General features: G+C 39.7%; 1 protein-coding gene and 1 long non-coding RNA gene across 3 annotated transcripts; both read right to left on the bottom strand.

The window, feature by feature from the left end:
• Positions 1 to 1,350: 1,350 nt before the first annotated feature.
• On the bottom strand, positions 1,351 to 15,983 carry LOC5501286 (TNFAIP3-interacting protein 1). Of its 2 annotated transcripts, none has more exons than XM_048734719.1 (14): positions 15,686 to 15,983; positions 14,138 to 14,291; positions 13,195 to 13,553; positions 12,258 to 12,512; positions 11,936 to 12,139; positions 11,026 to 11,178; positions 10,541 to 10,744; positions 9,901 to 10,059; positions 9,324 to 9,467; positions 8,712 to 8,852; positions 8,480 to 8,572; positions 7,947 to 8,108; positions 3,289 to 3,360; positions 1,351 to 2,384 (listed from the first exon to the last, which is right to left on the bottom strand). In XM_048734719.1, exons 2-14 carry the CDS (start codon positions 14,253 to 14,255, stop codon positions 2,178 to 2,180), a joined length of 2,271 nt encoding a protein of 756 aa, XP_048590676.1. In that variant the 5' UTR covers positions 14,256 to 14,291; positions 15,686 to 15,983; the 3' UTR covers positions 1,351 to 2,177. The 2 variants fall into 2 exon arrangements, 1 of the variants encoding a protein (XP_048590676.1); XR_007314256.1 differs by lacking the exon at positions 1,351 to 2,384 and adding an exon at positions 4,150 to 4,269 and having other exon boundaries at positions 3,316 to 3,360.
• A 5,179-nt stretch (positions 15,984 to 21,162) lies between these two features.
• Positions 21,163 to 23,351, bottom strand: LOC116608361. The gene is made up of 2 exons (XR_007314257.1): positions 23,257 to 23,351; positions 21,163 to 21,688 (listed from the first exon to the last, which is right to left on the bottom strand). It is a non-coding gene; the product is annotated as an uncharacterized LOC116608361 (long non-coding RNA).
• Positions 23,352 to 23,412: the final 61 nt, after the last annotated feature.

Below are 23,412 nucleotides of genomic sequence, written 5' to 3' on the forward strand. Positions count from 1 at the left end.
TTTTTATTTTCGATGAGAAAATTCTCTTGTAACTGTAAAGTTAATACATAGTAAGTATATATAGTATATATAAGTTATTTGTAGTTTTGATAATGTTGAAAAAGTTGCTGTATCTTCGAGAAGACTAAATACACAGAATATAAAGACAAGAGAGGTCTTCTTTAGCAATAAATGACAGGATGATATTTGTCAGCCTTTATTAAATATCTCAACGCAGTCAATAAAGTAAAGAGAGAACGAAAAATATCAAAGGATGTTGTTATGCTCAAATTGTTTGATTTAGACCACGAATTCTCAAAGCAAACTCTATAAACAAATTTATAAATCGAACAAGCTAAGTGACATTGAAACAGTAACTAGCTTGAGCGATTGGTTTTGGGGAAAAAAACACGAAGAAATGAGCATTATAAAAGCACAACAATAAAAGGAAAATAACTGTGATATTCTCAATACAAACCGTCGTTCAAAACTCACCTTGGCAGTGTCACCTTGGCGCTTTCTGTTTGTCGCTTGTGTGGTTGTGTTCGCTTTTTGTTGTAAACTGTGAACTTGTCGACTTTCTGCTAGCAAGAAACTCATCGACACAAGTGAATTATTTTTATAGCTGAAAACATACATCAATCCAATGCCCTTTCTTCTCAGGATCTCCTTATAGATCTCCATTGATATAGACGTGAAGGAATATTATTAGAATGGTAGTGTGGAGCCTCTAAGTAGTCCTCTTTTTGCTGCTGCGGACGGGATTCACGAACACTCGGGTAGATTTTACTATCGGCTCGTACTTCAGAACAAACGGTTCCTCAAAGATTTCAGCCCATTTGAATTCGCATATTTTCTCATTAAATACTATTTTCAATCTGCCTTTTTTGCTGTGAACATACGAAATTTGATGGCGGTAAAAAAAATAAAAATACGTAAAAACGTATGGCCGAAGGGGCCTGGGAGTTGCGCGATTGACTGGATGGACACCACAGGATACCCGCGCGATGACCACAAAACCAAGTCGCATAGCTATACCATATTTCTATACCTATAAAGCTCCGCGCGCGGCCTGCGGCCGCGCTGGCTCCGCTATAAACGTGATGCTTTGAGGTGAACACTCTTGGGAATAGGGGGATGTTCATAAATGTGAAATTGGCAGGGTGATCCATCGAAGTCATCTCTTCGATGCTAATTTCTGTCTGCTATTGTTGTTATGTATGTTATATAGTTCTTTAAATTTGGTGGAGTTCGAATAACTTGATTTCTTTAACATTCACCTTCTCTGCCATAGCGTACGGACTAACTGGAAAAGCTCTCCATCCGTCGGACGTTTACTTCATACGCCTATTTAAAAAAACTTGCACTAAGTAAATCCATGGGTCTTAACCCGCAGTGCTTTATTGGTAAATAAAAAATCTCAGGTTATGAAAGTTGTTACATTCTTGTTGAACCTGTTAATATCTAGCCATTTATACGTTAGCCATGAGCCAGTTCGGGATACAATACATGGGTTCTCGAGTGCAACCAGAGTAGACTGACTATGGTGCAACCTTGGTCAAATAGCATGCTGCTAGTACTACAATGTTAAACTGTGTTGTAAATTTTAAAGGATAGAAACATATCCGTATCCTTACATCTTTCACACATGTAATGCAATTTTAATTAAGTAAAAGCAAAAGGTTATGACATCAATGACATACTCATCAATGAACAGAAAAAACCCACGCTAACTAACTAACAAAATACCGGGCATAAAGAAACTTTCACAGAAAGTACATAGTCTCATAGTTTCATTGAAAATGAAATAGACCCGTAAACGTGCATGTAGCTACTGCAGCTGTTTACAACATTACAGTTGTAAATACAAATCAAAGTTCTATAGGTTATTTCTTAGTCAAATATCAAATATCTCTAGGTTATTTCTTAGTATAATAATACTTTAAAAAGCACTACCACCACCACACACACCCACACTTTCTTTGATTTGAACAAAAATAACAGCAAACATTTGCTCTTTTCGTGTTTTATCTAATGTTTACACTCATGCACTCGAGACGATGACATAGTGGATAGCTAAAGCTAGCCACAAACACTTGAAACGTTTTTGAGGAAATCCCGGAGAACACAACGGAATGAGTTTGGCTGTACTCTTGGCTGTCCGTGACACCTTCGGTTCCCGACAAATACCGGGATTTCTAATCGATGCACTTGTCCACGTGTGCGTTTAAGCCGCTGTGGTCACCCTTTGGAAACTTCTTCAAGCACCTTGGGCAAGATAAAGGGCTGGACGGCGGAGACTTGGGCTGACTTCCGGCAGAATCGACAACCTCTTCCCCAACCCCCGTGTCAGGAATCACCTCCGCGCCTCGAAATATCTCACTAATACCGCGGGCTCGCAGCGGCTGCAAAACAAAGAGAATGACGTCAATGGATAGAAGAAAGCGCAGATAGTTATTAGGAAAAGCAAACAGAAGCTAACAATCGAAAAGACATTTGATCCCAAAACCTAGATAATCTAATTCCTCGCTGACTTCAACTTTTTTTCGTCTTCCTTAGCCATGTCACCCCGTTAACTAGAACGTTCGTTGTAACTCGTCAAAAAAAAAATTGTGATGTGATGTGATAAATTGTGAATTTTATTTTCATTTCGTTTATTTATGAAACTGCAACAACATCTTTATTCTTTCCCCAAATGTGTAGCAGCATATAGTTCGTGTTTGTAATGACTATCATGCTATTATTATGCACTACTCGAACTGAATTTTGGGGTCCTACTTTAAAACCACAAGCAAGAGAAAGTTTCATAAGCGAAGAGGAATTCATAAACAAAGAGAAGGTTTCACAAGCAAGCAAAGGTTTCTCAAGTGAAGAGAAAGTTTCAGAAGCGAAGAGAAACTTTCAACAGCCAGCAAATGATCAAAAGTGAAGAAAAAGTTTCAGAAGCGAAGAGAAAGTTTCAACAGCCAGCAAATGATCAAAAGTGAAGAGAAATTTTCACAAGCGAAAAGAAAGTTTTTCAAGTGAAGAAAAAGTTTCACAAGCGAAGGGAAAATTTCACAAGCGAAGAGAAAGTTTCACAAGCGAAGATAAAGTTTCATAGGCAAAGAGAAAGTTTCACAAGCGAAGAGAAAGCTTCATAAGGCGAAGAGAAAGTTTCCCAAGCGAAGAAAAAGTTTCATAGGCGAAAAGAAAATTTTACAAGCGAAGGTAAAGTTTTACAAGCACAGAGAAAGTTTCACAGGTGAAGAGAAAATTTCACAAACGAAGAGAAAGTTTCACAAGCAAAGAGAAAGTTTTCCTTCTCACCTGCTGCCTCCATTGGGGAACATATGGGCGGCGTTCATCTCTTCCATAAGGAGGGTACGTGGATTCATAAGGCTGAAAACACAAATATTTCCATTAAAAAAAGGAACCATTTGAAAGGATACGACTCTTTGTAGTCTTCACAACATGACAAAAATGTTCATTTAGAAACAACAATCAGAATAACTAAGGTTTTGCGTAAAAATCAATTTGTTCGCGAAGTTTACATGATTGGCTCTTCGCCAAAGATGCACAGGATTTCTTGGCATGGTAATAGAAGCAATACAACCAATCATTTTGAGACTTAAAAAGCTGTGATCGCAGCTCGAAGGTGGTCGCTATGGTAGTTAATATTGCTCGATCTTTCCATTTTAGTTTTCTCTGGCGTTCTGTTCTTTATTTAAAGGGTTGAAACACGTTGGACCTTCATTCTACAACTCCTTCAACATAAATTTAAATTTCATCTCTGTGGAACCGGAGAACATCTTTTGGTCAGATCATGGCCACAACTTCTTCCTTGGCACGAAAAATAGAATGGCAAGTATGAGTTTTCTTAATTTCGTTGTACTTTCACAGACCATTCCTGATATTAAACATTTCTTAGGTGCAGAGTGAGATGATAGGAGATGGATGGGGAAAAAAGCCTTTTTTAGGGGGGGGTCTTGCAGGAAAAGAGACCTTGCCAGAGTGAACCAGTTTTCTATATTGTCTATATACAACAACCTGGCAAAAAATAAAGTGTGTCGGGGTTATCATCTAACATTCACACGAGAATGACAACGGACGTGAACGACTGGATACGAACACTGTTGACGAGGACACAAGAAAGTAGCACCATCAAGTATGTACAACGTCTCTAGTTACCTAACCCTTTGAGCACTGTGTCTTCGGCATGGAGGCACTTTAAGAGAGGTCATGTAACGACCAGTTGTATCCAGCCAGTTTCGACGATCAAGTTGTATGCCTGTCGGTGACTTGAGTAGGCTGCATGGGTAAATAGTCCGTTCAGGATCATGTAGCAACCAGAATGAGATGATGGAGTTGAGTGATAAAGTTCTATGATGACAGGGACAATAATCCCAGGTATGCCCATCTTAAAGTATCAGTTTTTGGTTAGCAGCCAAATACTGAAGTTCAAAGAGAAAGTGAGCTGTCACTCATCAATCATGTCTCATACCAACATCACAACATTGGCCGTAACTAGGCAGGTTTTCGAACAATGGGATCGAGCGTTGTTTCACTCCCTTCCTATTTTATATAGAAACTAAATACGAAGTTAGGTTCGGAGAGCATTCGGGCTAGTCACGAACACTCAAGAGGCTATGGTTACACAGTACCGTTCAAATGTTTCGCTGAATCGGGAGGCAGGAGACATTTCGCACAAAAGTTAGAGATTTTATTTGCTGAATACAATATTCAATACAAATTGGGAATGCATTTTTGGTTATTTTATTAAGAAATCGCTGACAAAGTATCCTAATTCCCGTGACAGGACGTTGACTCATATGGATGACTGGAGTGTATAGCACAGCACGGAAACGGCCAGACCCTTTACATGCTACAGCAGCTCGAAGCACTCATGATATTCTTTCTAATAAAATAAGTGGATTAACGTATCTTCTCAGAATGCGGCCAGAATTGAGCTCGACTCAACTGACACCCCTGATAACAAGAAGTGAATTGGAGCGAACTTGCAGATGGAGATAATGCACGAAATAGTTCAACAGTAAAAGTTGACGCTAGCGTCTAAATGGCGCAATAACGACAAATTAGTAACCGATGGTCAAATCATAAGGCAGCTATCCCCAAGCTACAGACGATCGAAGGTTCTCCTGACCATCAAAGCTACAGACGATCAAAGGTTCACCTGACCATAAAAGCTACAGACGATCAAAGGTTTTTCTGACCATCAAAGCTACAGACGATCGAAGGTTTTTCTGACCATCAAAGCTACAGACGATCAAAGGTTCTCCTGACCATCAAAGCTACAGACGATCGAAGGTTTTTCTGACCATCAAAGCTACAGACGATCAAAGGTTCTCCTGACCATCAAAGCTACAGACGATCGAAGGTTTTTCTCACCATCAAAGCTACAGACGATCAAAGGTTCTCCTGACCATCAAAGCTACGGACGATCAAAGGTTCTCCTGACCATCAAAGCTACAGACGATCAAAGGTTTTTCTGACCATCAAAGCTACGGATGATCAAAGGTTCTCCGGATCATCAAAGCTACAGACGATCAAAGGTTTTCCTGACCATAAAATGAAACAGACGATCGAAGGTTCTCCTGACCATCAAAGCTACAGACGATCGAAGGTTTCCCCGACTATCAAAGCTACAGACGATCAAAGGTTCTCCTGACCATCAAAGCTACAGACGATGGAAGGTTTTTCTGACCATCAAAGCTACAGATGATCAAAGCTTTTCCGGATCATCAAAGCTACAGACGATCGAAGGTTTTTCTGACCATCAAATGAAACAGACGATCGAAGGTTCTCCTGACCATCAAAGCTACAGACGATCAAAGGTTTTCCTGACCATCAAATGAAACAGACGATCGAAGGTTCTCCTGACCATCAAAGCTACAGACTATCGAAGGTTTCCCTGACCATCAAATGAAACAGACGATCGAAGGTTCTCCTGACCATCAAAGCTACAGACGATCAAAGGTTTTCCTGACCATCAAAGCTACAGACGATCGAAGGTTTTTCTGACCATCAAAGCTACAGACGATCAAAGGTTCTCCGGATCATCAAAGCTACAGACGATCGGGGGTATTTCTGACCATCAAAGCTACAGACGATCGAAGGTTTCCCTGACTATCAAAGCTACAGACGATCAAAGGTTCTCCTGACCATCAAAGCTACAGACGATCGAAGGTTCTCCTGATCATCAAATGAAACAGACGATCGAAGGTTCTCCGGATCATCAAAGCTACAGACGATGGAAGGTTTTCCTCATCAAAGCTACATACGATCAAAGGTTCTCCTGACCATCAAAGCTACAGACGATCAAAGGTTTTCCTGACTATCAAATGAAACAGACGATCGAAGGTTCTCCTGACCATCAAAGCTACAGACGATCGAAGGTTTCCCTGACTATCAAAGCTACAGACGATCAAAGGTTCTCCTGACCATCAAAGCTACAGACGATCGAAGGTTTTTCTGACCATCATAGCTACAGACGATCAAAGGTTCTCCTGACCATCAAAGCTACAGACGACCGAAGGTTTTTCTGACCATCAAAGCTACAGACGATCAAAGGTTCTCCGGATCATCAAAGCTACAGACGATCGAGGGTATTTCTGACCATCAAAGCTGCAGACGATCGAAGGTTTCCCTGACTATCAAAGCTACAGACGATCAAAGGTTCTCCTGACCATCAAAGCTACAGACGATCGAAGGTTCTCCTGATCATCAAATGAAACAGATGATCAAGGGTTCTCCGGATCATCAAAGCTACAGACGATCGAAGGTTTTCCTGACCATCAAAGCTACATATGATCGAAGGTTCTCCGGATCATCATAGCTACAGAAGATCAAAGGTTTTCCTGACTATCAAATGAAACAGACGATCGAGGGTATTTCTGACCATCAAAGCTGCAGACGATCGAAGGTTTCCCTGACTATCAAAGCTACAGACGATCAAAGGTTCTCCTGACCATCAAAGCTACAGACGATCGAAGGTTCTCCTGATCATCAAATGAAACAGACGATCAAGGGTTCTCCGGATCATCAAAGCTACAGACGATCGAAGGTTTTCCTGACCATCAAAGCTACATATGATCGAAGGTTCTCCGGATCATCATAGCTACAGAAGATCAAAGGTTTTCCTGACTATCAAATGAAACAGACGATCGAAGGTTCTCCTGACCATCAAAGCTACAGACGATCGAAGGTTTCCCTGACTATCAAAGCTACAGACGATCAAAGGTTCTCCTGACCATCAAAGCTACAGACGATCGAAGGTTTTTCTGACCATCATAGCTACAGACGATCAAAGGTTCTCCTGACCATCAAAGCTACAGACGACCGAAGGTTTTTCTGACCATCAAAGCTACAGACGATCAAAGGTTCTCCGGATCATCAAAGCTACAGACGATCGAGGGTATTTCTGACCATCAAAGCTACAGACGATCGAAGGTTTCCCTGACTATCAAAGCTACAGACGATCAAAGGTTCTCCTGACCATCAAAGCTACAGACGATCGAAGGTTCTCCTGATCATCAAATGAAACAGACGATCAAAGGTTCTCCGGATCATCAAAGCTACAGACGATCGAAGGTTTTCCTGACCATCAAAGCTACAGACGATCAAAGGTTCTCCTGACCATCAAAGCTACAGACGATCGAAGGTTTTCCTGACCATCAAAGCTACAGACGATCGAAGGTTCTCCTGATCATCAAATGAAACAGACGATCGAAGGTTCTCCGGATCATCAAAGCTACAGACGATCGAAGGTTTTCCTGACCATCCAAGCTACATATGATCGAAGGTTCTCCGGATCATCATAGCTACAGACGATTGAAAGTTTTCCTAAACCATCAAAGCTACAGACAACTGAATGTCCTTGGACATCACTATATTGAACTCTTTATGTGGGCATTTACCGGTTTTATGCGTGTGCCAGAGACATCATGTGAGTTCCTGTTTTGATTTACCTGTCTGGCTTGAGATGCCTGCTGCAATTCTTGCTCCTGTTGCATAAGTCTGCGTTCCTCCATGTCATATTGCTCGCGCAAGTTGCGAAGTCTGGCTTGGCGTTCGGCCACTGCCTGGGCCTTGCGTGATACTGATTCGTCATCTTCACGTTGTGTGACATACTAGAAATGTACGACAAATGGTTGGCCACGAGAAATAACAAAAACCAGAAAAATTTCAGAGCTGATTAACTTTTAAAGAGACACAGTCAGCCTTTTTTACGAAAAAAGTAACATAAAAACAGTCCAAAAACGTGGCTACCTTTGGTTTAACAAATTCAGCCTTTACCGAAGGATTTGCAAATAAAGCAATATCATTTTCTACCTAAGACTTTATACTCTAGCAATGAAATGAAGCTGTTGATATCGTAGGATGGATTGAATTTCAAGGGATTAAGGGGATTTGCTTTGCTGTTGAAGTGTACATCTCGTGTACAAGTCGGAACCTGAGTCCCCAGCGTCGCGTGTTCAAACAGAAGACAGAGAAGACTTACCATTGCTCTGGCTCCCGGGGATAACTGGAGCTGGCGCTGTAATCGCTCTTTTTCCTGACGCTCCCGACGGAAGTCTTCCTCGTAGATACGAAGCTGAACAAACGACATCAAGCGTTTTAATCAATGTACAAGTACAAGTACATGTTGAGCATTCTGTGACTGTTCTTCTAAATATGGCAAAGTACTGCTTCAGCATCCTGTAACTGTGTTGTAAGGCCCTCATTGAGTTTACCTGTTCTTCAAGAGCAAGTACTTGTTCCTTGACGGCTTTGAGCTGCTCGCTAATCTTCTCCTTCTCAGCTTGGACTCTTTCTCGGTCCTGCCTCTCGCTGGTGAAGTCATCAGCATAAACACGCAGCTGCTGCTTCAAGACCTGAATAGATGGTCAGATTCGAGTATTAGGAAACACTATAGTCCATACGTATCATCAAGACCTGAGTAAATGGTCCGATTCGAGTATTAGGAAACACTATAGTCCATACGTATCATCAAGACCTGAGTAAATGGTCCGATTCGAGTATTAGGAAACACTACAGTTCATACGAATCATCATACTTATCATCGTAGAAAACAAGTCAAAATCAAGCCATGCAAATGCATGCAAGTAAAGATGAAATAATCAAATTCGTTCATTTGCATGCATTTGAGACGGCACATGAAAAGAGTAGTGTCTAAACTATGCTTGATGGTGTCTTGAAAGAGAGTTCAAGCAGCCAGAAACAAAAAAATTGAAAATCACCTTTATCAGAAATATCTTCTACACATTTCATCTTTTTTTATAATACATTCTATACCTTTCTCTGTGTATAGAATAGAGTCCTAGAGAAGAAACCGACTCCCCTACCTCGATCTCATTGATAATATCGGCTGGCGTTCCCTGTGTAAAGCTGGCAGGGGGGAGGGACTCCTCCTGGCTCACTTGAGGCTCGACGCGCTCAGTAAGGGGGGCAGAGGGCAGAGCACTGGGAAACTTTTGCTGCTGACCAACCTAAAAAGGAAAATACAGTTTAGAAGTTCTGAAATATAGAGCCAAAATATAATGTCAATTAAAGCTGTTAATCGTGATGCCGACACTTTTTTACACTTTCAGGTTTCTAGATAAGCAATGGGTGTTGGATCTTTGGGTTCTGTCCAACAGTTGTGTATTAGCTATCAGGTGTATCAACAAACGTTGTGTATTTGGTCTCCTCTAAAGAAGTCTTATTAAAGACGAAAATTTGGCAAAGTTGACTACCAGTTTTTGGTAAACCATATTTATACCTTGGTTAACGAAACAACTATTTGATTGATTGAGTGTTTTGATTGACTGGTCAAAGAAACACATACACTTGACATGTCACTTGTGACTTGCCCTTTTGATTAACCGAGATGTTTTGCAGCTGGCCGTAATGTGTACAGACGTGTGTTGCACACTAAAGTACCTGGTCCCAAAAGCTCTGTGTGTCTGTCCATCCAGATGGGCTTGTGGCTGGCTCTCGCAGCTTGGCCTCAAGCATTATGATAGTGTTGTTTCGCTGTTCAAGCTCCTTTGCTAGGGTAGAACATTGGGACTCAAAGTAATGACTTCTTTCCTCAAATTCCTAAGAAAAGAGTTCAGAAAAAAATATAAATAAACTGTAAAGTAGGGTGTTTGTTTAAATACTGACAGCTGAAATCTACTTGGGTGTCGGTCGTTTAACAGCATTTGGCACAAAGAACTTTTGTGGTTCAACTTTCGCCTTCAGAGTTCACAAGTTTCGCACTCCTAACCCTGGTCAAACTTATTGTCTGAAATGTTTAGTTTTACATCATGTGGGTCCAGTAGAAACGTCTGCGAATCTCATTAACTCGTCCACATACGCTTTTACTTAGTTTGACAACATGTAAACACCAACAGGCAGTAGTATGTGCAATACCATCATCACCTACACCAACATCTATCGACAACTATCTTATCAACGACAATCTCATACAACAGCATATAAAGCACATCATTGTTTTGCTAAGACTATTTTGAAAAATATACTCCCGTTCATTATTTTTGTCTTACACATCACCAAGTCATGTCCTCTGATAACATACTTTGCTTCTTTTTATGGCGTTTTCTTTGTGCTTTGTTTCTTCATCCATCATGGATTTGGCTTTGACCCAGAGTGTATCAAACCGCTTCTGCTGGTCTCCACTTTTCAGGATCTCAAGTTGTTTTTTCAGGTCCCCTATCTGGTTGTTTGTCTCCACCTCGAGCTTCCTGTACTGGACATCCCAAGCATGGTTGACATCCACAATCTAAATAATGAAGGATAAATGTAGGTCAGTACAGGTGAGAAAATGTTTGGTAAAAGCAGAAGAATGTAGATGTTCTATTGGAAGTGATAGGGAGCGATTTAGCTTTGTACGTATTCTAAGTGTTAATAAAATGCTACTATATGACAATACCAGTTAAAGGTGGCCATTTAATAATTACTTATAATAATATTTATAACCACTATCAGTCCCACCACCGCCGCCACCAACAACATTATTTATCATCACAATTTTCACCATCAAGTTCAAGAACAGGAAAATACCTCTTCTTTCAGGCGTATAGCTTCATTGCGCTCGTTTCGGACTTGTTCCAGTTGCTCTTGTAAGTGTTCCAGTTGTCTCTTGTACTCAGCATCACAGTTGCAGCTTTTGGAGGTCCCTGCTTGAGCATGTCCTTGCAGGTGCAACTCCTGATACTGAAAAGACAACGTTTTTTTTATATTTGTAATAGACTTCACTACGTAGAGTAGAAACGAAAAAGACACCAGAATGACTGTGGACAAATATCACCCAAAGCTTTAAGGGGTAAGAGTGGATTGAAGGAATCAGAAACAAAAATGTAGTTAATATGAAATAAACAATGGCCATCTTCTTTGTAAAACACAATAATGTGTTTATGTTTATTTTGTCTTCCGTTACTGCTGACATATAATCTCAGTGGACGTTACAGCATGGGCATCAGATGATGTTGTGAAATACCATAAGGTGATTGCACAGTTGAATTCTAAAGTGACTGTAAAAGCACAAGTGTTTTGAGAGCAACAATGGATCCAGTGACAACCCCTGCCCTGATGTGAAGAATACCTTTGAAGAGTTTGTTGTGAGGTAGGTAGGTATAGAGTAGGTGGATTACATGCTCCTGATTGGAGTGGCAGGATCAGAGGACGGGTTGTCTGGGGAGGGAGGTAAGCTCTCTCTTCAGGACAACATCCTCGTCGCTAGTTAATATAGGGTTTTCACCATCAACCTGTGGAGTATCATGGTATTCTAGAAGTCCATGAACCATTGAGTGCAGTCGTAGAAGGCGTTACCCATGGAGGGCAAAAGACCTTCCCAACAGTCTAGGTTTACCTCAATAGCAGTACAATACTATACTTCCATATGAGCTAGCATGCATTGCTCATGGACTTTAAACTAAGCATTTTATTGCACTTTAGACACAGAACCAAATACCTGTGAACCAGGTGCTTTTTTTGAACTTTCCGATGAAGCTGATGTAAATGATGATGAAGTCAGGCTTCGGGTAGATGGGATATCTTCTTTCTTAACCATGACAACCTCATCCATGAAGCGGACTTCTTCTCGGACACGCTCAAACTCCTGTTTCTCCTCCTCCATCTGTTTCCGAAGTGCAGTAATGACTTTCTCTTGGGAGAGCTACAAAACAAGTAAATCGTCTAGTATCATGAAGCACAGCAAAACAATATCCTGGCCTTATGTACTAGAAACCTCAATTCACAGAGGATATCACAAACAAGAATATGATATTATTTACCTGCTCTGTCTCAATGGCATGGAACTTTTCTTTCAGCTGCTCCTCTTCAGTTGCAAGTCCCAAGAGATGAGATTCTCTAGTTGTGGCTTCTTTGCCTTGCTTCTCAAGGCGACCAAGCAGTCGTGCCAGCATCATGATATGCTCTGCATCTTCAGTCTGTCCTGAAAACTTCTTGGCTTGCTCTAGAGCTGCAGTTACTTGCTGAATCAGCTCATCTAACTCTTCTTTCAATGTCCCAAATTTAGACTTGAGTTCCTATTTTTATTTAACAGGGTATATGTCATAATTTTTAATAGATGTGTTTGTATATCTATTTCAAAATTATCCTATGCTGCATTTGTTCTGCAAACACCATCCTTCATATGCATTCTACACATGCGATAGTTATACTTAACATTGACATCAGATGGCCTGATTTTGAGTATAGGTAAGTGTTGGTGGAGGACTGTTTTCCAATCAAATGAACCAAGTCATTTTCTAGCTCACATTGACAATTTTTTGGTCAGAAATCTGAGTGTGGCCCTGAAGCACCCCTGACAGCCTGCTTGATTAGCCTGCGTTGCTCGAATGACACTCTAACCCTTGAAAACATCCTATAACTGACACTTGCATTAATCTGCAGACTCCCTGCCAAACCACTTTCTGTCTTCTGTTATTCAAACTAAAAGTATTAGTTTGGTGCTCTACATGGAGTTGGTGAGATTTGAAACCTTTTTTAGTGATTGCCAAGGAAAAAGCCTCAAGGATTTTGAATGATGGAAGCCAGAAGGCCTTTTAGAAATCTTGACAATAGTTCACAGAATACTGTAAACAATAGTTGTTAAAATTCTTGTTTTACCCTTCATTTTCAATCAAATTTTGTATGGCATTTCAGAAACTTGGTTTTGAGGGAAAGTTAACTAAGTCACTAATAGTAAATCCTGTTCAAACAGTATACCTTGATGTGCAAGTCTGCGCCCAGAGCCAGTGATGTCATAGAATACTCCAGTTTAGGCTCATGATCAGGTTTAGGGAGATTTACATACTCAAATGTATTACTTCCAAAGGACTCCTGCAAACTGTGAAAAGATTTGTCACCAGGCTTTGACAAGTAACAACGGGCTGTCTGTTCTGTGGCTGTCTGCACTTGTGGCATTGATGTGGATTTCTGCTGATCATGAGTGGCAGGATCGGGTTGCTGTGGCAATGACAGCGAGTGGAGAGGGGACACTCCTCCATGCTCTAGCTGGGTCTTGAGCTCAAGAACTTCCTGCTTGAGATTGGAGTTCTCCTTGTGAGACTCCTGAAGTACTTTTCCTTAAATAGGAAGCAAAAAACATTAATTAATAGTATCCTCAAATTATATTCTAGTATGATAGGAGACCATCTACTTTAGGCATTTGTGTGTGAGACTCATGGAGTACTTTTTCTTGAATGAGAAGTGTCAAAAAATTCTATAATATAATATTCTATATAATATATTCAGTATGATAAGAGACAATCTATGTTAGGCGTTTGTGTGTGAGACTCATGGAGTACTTTTTCTTGAATGACAAGTGTCAAAAAAATTATATAATATAATATTCTATATAATATATTCAGTATGATACGAGACAATCTACTTTAAGCATTTTTGTGCAATGTTAATGTTAATAATGATATTTCTTTTTCTTTTTCTTAAAATCCTTTAGTTTGATATGGAAGCATTTTTAAAAGGGTGGGAAAAAGAAGGAGAGTAATGTAAAACAATCTGCAATATCTAGGAAGTGACCCCCCATCTTAATCTTTCTCCCTGCTAAAACCACCATAGGCTTGCCAGAATGCTGTTCAGAGTTCACACACCACTCCGTCCAATTCCAGCGCTCCACTCTGCCCTATTCCAGGTCTACTACCAATCTTACCTAGAACACTTACACCTTGCGCTCTGAGCTTCAACATCTTATTTTCCTGCTGGAGTCTCTCAATCTGTAGTTGAATAAGTCTGTATTCCTTAGATGCAGTATTACTGTCTTTTTGCATTTTTTTTTATCTTGAATTATCGCTCTAGCAAAAATACTGCAATGGAAAGAATAATAATTTTTACAGTTAGGACACAGACAGCAAACCATGCTGAACAACTTTGACCAATCAAATAGGCTTGAACACCATAAACATTTTGAAAAAAAAGTTCAGCCAATGAGAAACACCGGACGTTGTTTATTTGACCTCGTACATGTGGTCGACCATTTTTGTCTGTCGTTTGAGCATCAGTACACCCTAACCTGATGGGCTGGAACTTATTTTTAAAATGTTAACGGTGTTCAAGCCAAATCTGATTGGTCAAAGCATGGCTCGCTTTCTGTGTCCTCACTGTAAGACAAAATAAAATATAAAAAGGAAGGATATCTAAAATTCAAGATAAAAGGTATAGTGAAGTTGAACTCTACAGAGATGTGCATAATCTTGTTTCCAAATATCATATATTTTAGAACCTTTTTGTTTTGGTAGATATTTTCAAATTCTAACATTAAAATCAGATTTTTAGGCAAAATTACAATAACAAGTCATCATTTCTCAATCTGTCACAGCTAAAGAGGCTTGTGCATTCTATGTTTTTATCATAGGCTTTATTTGCCACTCAACCTCCTGGCCAAATCAACAAACACTTATTTCTCTGTTGTTTTGTCTTGTGTGGTGTGGGTTAGGGTTATAAGTACCCATTTTGGAAAACTTGTTCTTGATTATGTAATCAATGCTGCTACCATGTTAAAACAAAATGCAATAGCAAATCACTACAAGACCTGATAACTTATCTGTCCTTTCAAATTTTCTCAAAAGTAGAGATTACCTCATAATCTACAACCTCCCCTTTTCAACTTTTATCTCGTATCGTAGGCTTATAAGCTTTTATACAAATGCACTCAACGGTGCAGGGTAAAAACGATATCTGAAGGTTAGGCCTTATTAGGTTTTTAGGCCTTATATAACTTATATCAAACTGTAATTTTTTTTCCTGGAGTCTAGCAATTTAACTATGTCTCTTTTTTTAGGTCCTGACGAATCTTAGTTGTTCGAGTGCACCATTCGAAGAATTTACACGTCATAAAAAGTCCCAAAGGGTGTCAGGGACATTCCCTCATCAGAAATAATTAAATAAATACAAACCACTCAAAAAGCTTAAACAAAATGCACGTCAAGCAAATTCTATTTATGCTTGCTTGATTTTCTTAAACAAAATCTTTGTTTGTGAATCTTTTTAAGCTTCTTAAAGCGGAAATGCAGCCGAAAACAATAGAAAAAGGCCGGAAAGCAGGAAAATTCCGGTCAGAATAGGGGACGACCCCTTTCAACCATGAAAAGCTTTCGATTTCCGCCTAAGCATAACATTTCCGCCTTGGCTGTTTCTTAGAATTATAGGACGCCTTATCGACTGAAATATAAAAAGTTAAACTGCATCGCTGTTCACAAACCTTCAGGAATCGTTGATTGTCTAAAGTTTTGGTTCCATGTGTTTAAAACGCGGCCCAATCGTACCCGCCATCTTGGATGTGCAAATTCGGCCAAGTCGCAGCTCTGTACATCAACTCATTCGCTCCCCTTCAACAAGCGGGCTATTTTATGGTTAAAAAAGCTAGTTGTGTGTTTATAGGGTTCGTAAATTAAGTTTTTGCATCAAAGTTCTCGACAATGGCTAAATTCTGCCACCTTCCCTAACAAAACATCGAGCGAAGAGCGGTGGGCGAAGAAGCGAAGGGTATAAAACTATCAAATATGCATGATGATGAGGGGAATCCCCGAGTATAAAGGTGCGCTCTGATTGGCTATATCAATTGTTTACGACGCTTATGATTGGTTAAATTCTCTGAACAGGAGTGGCAGGCAACGAACTGATCAAACGGGGGGGGGGGGGGGGGGGGGGGGCACATAAAACATCCACCATCACACCAAAACACTCAACAATGATCAGGAGCACCAAAAAAAACAAAAAAAAGGACAACCAGTATATATTCAGTGTTCAGTGTTTATCAAAAACGCAAGACTCAATAAATATATTCAAAAGTGGCACTTGGATATTCCCAACAAAGATAACTTTTTAGGAATAGACATTAGATTTTTGAGCCCCCACACTCCCTGGCTATCGGACCTCTCTTCACTGCGTATTTGGGAAAAAATGGGGAACAGACCCCAAACAATGCCTGAAAATTTCTAGCGAATTGACATGTTCGGGTAAATCGAGCTTCACGTCCTCAATATGTAAGATACTAGAAACATTTGATGCCCCATATAATAAGGAGACGATTTATAACAAATTTTAACTAGGAAAATTAATCACAAATATTACAAACGAATCTAAAAATTATAAATCTGAACAAAAAGCTAATTTTTTACTCCTCTTTCAAAAAAGACACAAAATCTAGTGAATGTTATGATAAAATACTTAAGATGGAACACAGAAAAGCTTTAGCCAAACTCAGACTAGGGAATCTTAATCTAAACATAGAAACAGGCAGACACACAAAACCTCCGATTCCAAGAGAGAAGCGTATCTGCCAGATTTGTAACACTTTAGAGGATGAAAAATATTTCATGCTTTTCTGCGTCTCATCCCACTCTGAACGAAAGCAATTATTTTCTGATATCCAATCCCACTACATTTTCTTTGACAATCTAAGTAATGATGATAAAATTCTGTTCCTTTTTAATAATGTTGACCCTTTTGTGATTAAGAAAGTAGCCCACTTTATATGCAAAACATTTAAATCAAGACCGAATACTCTCATTTAAGCCATATTATGTTATGCAATACCATCAATGTAAATGGAATGCAAATAAATAAATGTTACCCCTAAAAAAAATGTATTTTGTTGGCGGGGGAGGGGGGGGGTACTGGAGAGGGCCCCAAAACCGTATGCCCCATTCGCAACAACACAGAGACGCAAATTTTAAATCTTTCAACGTAGAAATCGTCAATAGTAAAAACAATTGAATTGATTCTTAGGATATTAAAGTTACAATGTATACTTTGTCTAGCAAGGTATAAATCAACACAAGGTTGATAAGGTATGTTTTAACGCCACTATGAAACAGAGTAGTTGCACTGTACTCTGTTTCACAGAGGCGTTTATACGTTGTTAAAACACGTCTACGCAGACTATCTGTTTTTCTACAGCTTGGCTGTAGTCTTTCTAGTTATACCATATACTTTGGCTAAGGCAGGAAGCCCAAAACAATACGCTCACTGGCAGCATATAACCGCATATATACGTAGTACACCCTATTACACGACCTTGGCAATGCTGCTGGCGCGTGATATTGATCACAGTGCGCTTTGAAAAACATTCCGAATCACATGATTATAAAGCCAAGGGGCATCATGTTGCGCACATGCGGTGGGGTTACCAGGTGATCGGTGGCGTGATCAATTAATTAAAGCATTTCGTGGAATTCTGGACCGAACATCTTTGTCCACTTATCTTCCCACCCCCCTCCCCCAACAAAAAATAACAAAACAAACAAGAAAGAAAAACTTCTTTGGGCGCGGGAACTTCGTTGAAGTTAGGGACAACCTCGTACATTTGTACAAATGTACTCGCATGCAGGGCGCTATAAGCTGTCGTCTTTTAGTTAGACTTCCGGTCGGTCTATAGGCGGTTTTTGTGGTTAGATTTCTTTGGTCGGATTTATTCAACTAAAACGTGGATCAAAATTAAAGGAAAGGAATCAAGGCAAATGATAGAAAGCACCCCTTACTAAGAGAACAGCGTCTATTTCCTGGTGCTTAACTTCTATCTGATTCCGGGTCACAGTTGAATATGGTTTTTGATGCCAATAAAACTAACTTGGAAATTTTATCTTGAATGCTTGCTAGGCACAAAAGATATCCAAACAAAAGAGTTTCTTCAGTAGTTATTTATAATCTGATGATCATGCTTTTTAGCCATGCATGCAGCCAGGATTTGCTAAGGCGGGTAAGGAGGGGGGGAGCAGGAGAAGGGGGGAGGGAAGAAGGGCACTTGGCAATCCTTCAATAAGAAAAGCATACAGTTTCTTTTGCGCCTTCTTTTCCTTCCCCTAGAGACGCGCCTGCGATATAAAGACATAAATGAGTGACATCGGATAGCATCAGGAAAAATACCTCGTCATAACATAGCAAAGCTAGAAGAGAAGCTTTGTCTTACGGTTTTGTGGCTCATTTTTCATATTTTGAATATACTTGGAAATGATTTGGCTTTCACTTTCTTCAAACCGGGGATCATTCTTAGTTTTGGGGAATGTTTTCCCATCCTATATGGTTTCGAGTATCATGATATCGTAACTATTCAGTGCGTTTTTTTTTTCACCAACTCCTATCTTCACTTTTTATCTGCATTTTTGGCATATCCCAAAATTGATAGTAAAATCAGAATATTTCGAAAACGACAGGAATAGATAAGCGTTATTCCAGTTTATAGCCGAAACTAATTGCAACACAAAAATAATTCACTTTGAAAAGATTACACACAGTGTGAACGGGATGTTACTAAAACGTGGAACGGGGAGCGGGGAACAGGGGTCTGGGAACGAGTGATGCATGTAGTGAAACAACCTTATATTTCTTGAGTATAAAGAATATAAATGAAATAATATTCATATTAAATGAATATAAAGATGTTTCAACCATTTATCGGTCGTTAAACTAGCTATTGTCTTTGTTTCGCGGTTAGAAAGCCGTCTTCAAACGAACAGGAACAAGCACAGTGACAAATTTGCAGTGTATGCGGACTACGTGAGGGAAATATACCAAATCCAGTAGGCGGTATTTAAAAGGACCTACGTCGCGTTTCTAAGCGCCCCCGAATGGTCCCCCGAAATTTCGATGTGCTTGCATGCTCGCGCAATTTTTTCCGCCGCGCTCGCATGCTCGCGAAATTTTTTATGTCTCGCATAAGAAACAAGATGCTCGCAAGTGCTCGCAAAATACCATTCGGGGGCCCTTTTTTAACGAGTCGTGGGAGAGCGAATATAAGATTTATACAGATGCGTTAGCAGGTGGATAAAACAAATAAAAGCTAAAGTGAAGCATGAATTTTAACATTTTAAAGGGAATATGTCTTTGTAGTTTGACAAGGTGCTGTTGCCAGTTAGTTGTCAATGATTCAATTTAAACGATTGCAAAGAAAGACGCCAGGGCAACACCTTTTGCGGAAATGCATGCCCCGCATTCAATTTTGAATGGCCTCGAATTATAAGCTATCAAAATGGGCTTTTATATGAAAACAAAAGCTGAATGATTTGGCTTATTGGAATTCGAAATTAAATTACTAGTCTTACGATTTAGCGGGAAATAACCACAAACGGGCGTCTCCGGATCAACCCATCCGAATACTTATCCAGTGAATCATGTGCTTACTTCGAGCGCATCCTACCCTAGGTGTAGCCGCCGACTCGCGACACACTCTGCCCAAGACTTGAAGAGCATCTTACAAATAAATGCTATGTTGCTAGCATTAGAAGACATTGGGCTTTTACTGAAAAGTCTAAAGCAAATCTTTGTTTTTATCTCGGCGTAACTAAGAGTGTCAGTAAAAATAAACGTCATCAATTAAAAATACGGTATAGTGTATACGTAAAATAATAATTATAAAATAACGGTGATAATTAAAATAATAAGATTATTGTTCGACAAACGTGGCAAATTTGGAATAACTCGGAATCTCGCTCCAGTCCTCCTTTGCCTCGCGAAGACCGTTAAAATTCAAATACCAAATGAACAAATGAGAATATAAATACTTGGATGGACTAATGTAGTCTAATCCTTCAAGTAAGGAACAGTTTTTCTGCCTACAGACTTTCCACAATAATTACAAAATTACTGAAATCAAACTGGTAGTGAAAACTAACTACCCTGGTTCTAGAGCCTCTAGATCTCGCTGGCCACTAAATAGAGAGACGCTCAAGGCTCTGGAACCAGGGTATAACTGACTAACGTAATTCAAGGTACGGTAATACGAGCAGGAAAAAAAACGTACAGCTTTTGTGGTAGCATCACAGGCTTACCAACCTCTTAGTCAGTCTTCCAGTTAGTCTCAGTTCCTATTTTCACGATTGACCGAGCTAGGTACTGAGATTGACTGAAGACCTTGAGAGGTTGGTAAGCTTGTGGTAGCATTGCTACAAAACGTTCGAAAGCGATGTTGCACACGTTATTACCAGGGGCGTAGCCAGGGCGTAGCGAGGGGGTGGCCCAGGGGGTGGCCAAGGGCGTAGCCAGGGGGTGGCCAAGGGGGTGGCCTTTAGCAGCCAAAAATAAAGTAAATGTTTTAGACGTTATCTAAAATACAAGAGAAAATGCCTTCTAAGGGCCGTTTTGGGACCCCTCCTGTAAAAAATCCTGGCTACGCCGCTGATTTCAAGCGAACCAGCTTTAGTAGCAGCAATTTTTGTTTGCTGCAAGTTAAAAAATTTTGCTACCGAAAATAAAAAATGGTTCTACTTTTGGCCCGTATTAGTTCAAAAACCCAACCCAACCAAACAGAAATTATTATTAATTGAACTTGAAACAAAACAAGTTTTGCAGCAATTCTGCCGCAAAAGTTGTACGATTTGCTGCATGTATTAACGTACTTTGGGCTCTTGTTTCTAGAGCCCGCGCCAAAAAGTCGGTAATTTCTTATTGAAAAATCGTCAAATCATATCCTATTTTTTCAAATGATTCTGCGATTTCGAAGCACCTCAGCAAATCCTGAATACGCGAATGACCCGACCCCCTTGCCCCCCCTCCCCACCCCCATCAGGTTGATTGGATGAGGCCTAACGACGGCTGGAAAGAGACTGACACAGGCCCGTACCCAGGATTTTTCTTGGGGGGGGGGGGGGGTGCGAAATCGGAAAAAAAGTGGACCTAATTTTTCCGGGGGGGGGGGGGGTGAGTTCTCTGATAAAAATCTAACCACCTCCGAAAGAACAAAAAGGGATTTTTTTTATGCCTTTGCAGTGTCTTTACGTGACGTTTAATGTCGAATTTGGCTACATACCAGAGTGATCTTGCTTATGATTTTGAGTTTTGTCTACAAACTACAAATAGCACGTCTATTGAGAACCAAAAGTGGACTTTCGGCCCTGGGTACGGGCCTGTGACATGCGGATTCAATGAATTTTAGCCGTTTTTTTATGTACTTTCTGTTGCGCGGTAGGTTTCACACTTCTACTAAGTTAATATTCTATTCAGAATCTGGCATCTTCTATTTACTTCAGTTTAGCTAGGTATGTGCTTCGTCGAGCATTTCGTATTAACAACTATTTACAAGCGAGCACGTACGGGCTGACACCAACGACCTTGGTCCACGCCGTGACTGCCCGCAGCCGAGTTTTTTTAGCTTGACGAGGATTTGAAGCGTGACGTGCGGTTTTGAAGCGTGACAAGGATTTGTGATTGGTCAAGCCCTATGACCCCCTTAGACAGTTCGGAGCCTTGTTTGCTTCACTTGCTTCACCTATTTACCCCGAGGTATAGTTGATAAAAATTGATAATTGTCATCATTTGATCATCATTGATATCAATTTACTGAATTGATAACAATTGATCATCAAGATTCATCATTTATATCAAAAATTGATATTAGTTGATAACGATTGATAATCTAAATTCGAATTGGGAGAAATTGATAAGTAATCCAAGTAATAACAATTGATAATCAAGTAAATTTAATTGATATAAATCAATAAGTAATTTATAGCTGGAATGCGCCGATAACGGTATCAATTGCTGATAATAACTGATTTCCATTACAGTGAGGACACAGAAAGCGGGCCATGCTGAACAAGTTTGACCAATCAGATTCGGCTTTTTGAAAAAAAAACTCCAGCCAATTAGGTTGGGGTGTCCCACTCTTAATCAACAGACAAAAATAGAAAAGTAAACATTCTGAGAGGAACTGCTTTCGATATACACGCTGTGCTATGAACTATCCGGCACAACTAAGGTATATTTCTGTGTAATGTGAATGAACATTCACAAAACTCTAATAAATCAATCTTGCCCAAAAGAGCTATCTGATAACATGCGCGTACACGACGGCGAGCAAAAAGTGGGTCATTGCTTATTAAGGTATCTTTAAATACTATCCTTTTTTCATATGATATCTATGACTGCGCACAACCCCCCCCCCCCCCCCCTCATCCAATTCTGGGTATTTTTCCATTTTTTGGTAACTGATATCTTCATAGTTATTAGTACAAATGTACTCACTAAAATGTTACTGGCTTTGAAAGATAAGCTTTTTTCAGATGACTTGTTGTCGGGTAGTTGCCTATAGTTTGCATCCTGGGGGGTAGGGTCATTTGACTGCGGTTCTGTCCCGAGGGGGTGGGGGCTTTTCTTTTTTTTATACAGAGTCAAAGTCTTAGCCCCCACCCTTCCCCGGGACCATGGGGGTGGGGGTTTCAATTGACTAGTGCATTAGTGACGGGTTGAACTAAATTTTCTAACTGGACTACCAGGAAAACTTGAAAATTGATTAATTAAACTATGATATTTTCCTAAAAGTGTAATCAAAGTTGTCAAACGGCTTACCCCATAAATGGAATAATTGTTTTTCATTCGCTCTTTACACGATTAAGTTTTTTTTGGGGGTTGCTGTTCTCCGAAGACAAAAACTCAAAAAGTGCTCGTCCTCACAAAAGTAAATACCACAAGCAGATAGCAAGCTCAAAAATGCTCGCCAAGATCGTTTGCTATCCCTAAAATTAATTTCTAGCAGTTATTACAAATAAAAATGTTTCCTAAAAAAACAACAATGGAGAAAGGGAAATGGAAAAAATAACCAAACTAGGAATAATTGCAAGGGGAAAAAAGAAAAAATAAATTCCAATTTTTTTGCTTAAATAACTAAAAAATTTATAATACAATAGGTGAATAATTGCCTAGTCATTGCATAAAACCGAGTGTAAAAATATTAGCAATAAGTTAATTAATTGAGCTGCGGGTACTTAAAATAGAATAAGTGCATTATTACTATTATTACTAACCTATGCGTAAAAATTGATGTCAAAACATACTTACCAAAAAGCTGGAAATAAGCTGGAAATTGCACAGATAGAGTTGTAGAAGTGCTCACTCGGTAAAAGGAGGGAAAAAACTCTTTAGTCATGTGCTTTATACATCATCACGTATAAATACAGAAACAACGATTCAAATTTTATCAAAGTGCAAAGTCAG

This window comes from Nematostella vectensis, chromosome 11 (assembly GCF_932526225.1).
Source record: "Nematostella vectensis chromosome 11, jaNemVect1.1, whole genome shotgun sequence".
In the NCBI taxonomy this organism is placed as follows: domain Eukaryota; kingdom Metazoa; phylum Cnidaria; class Anthozoa; order Actiniaria; family Edwardsiidae; genus Nematostella; species Nematostella vectensis.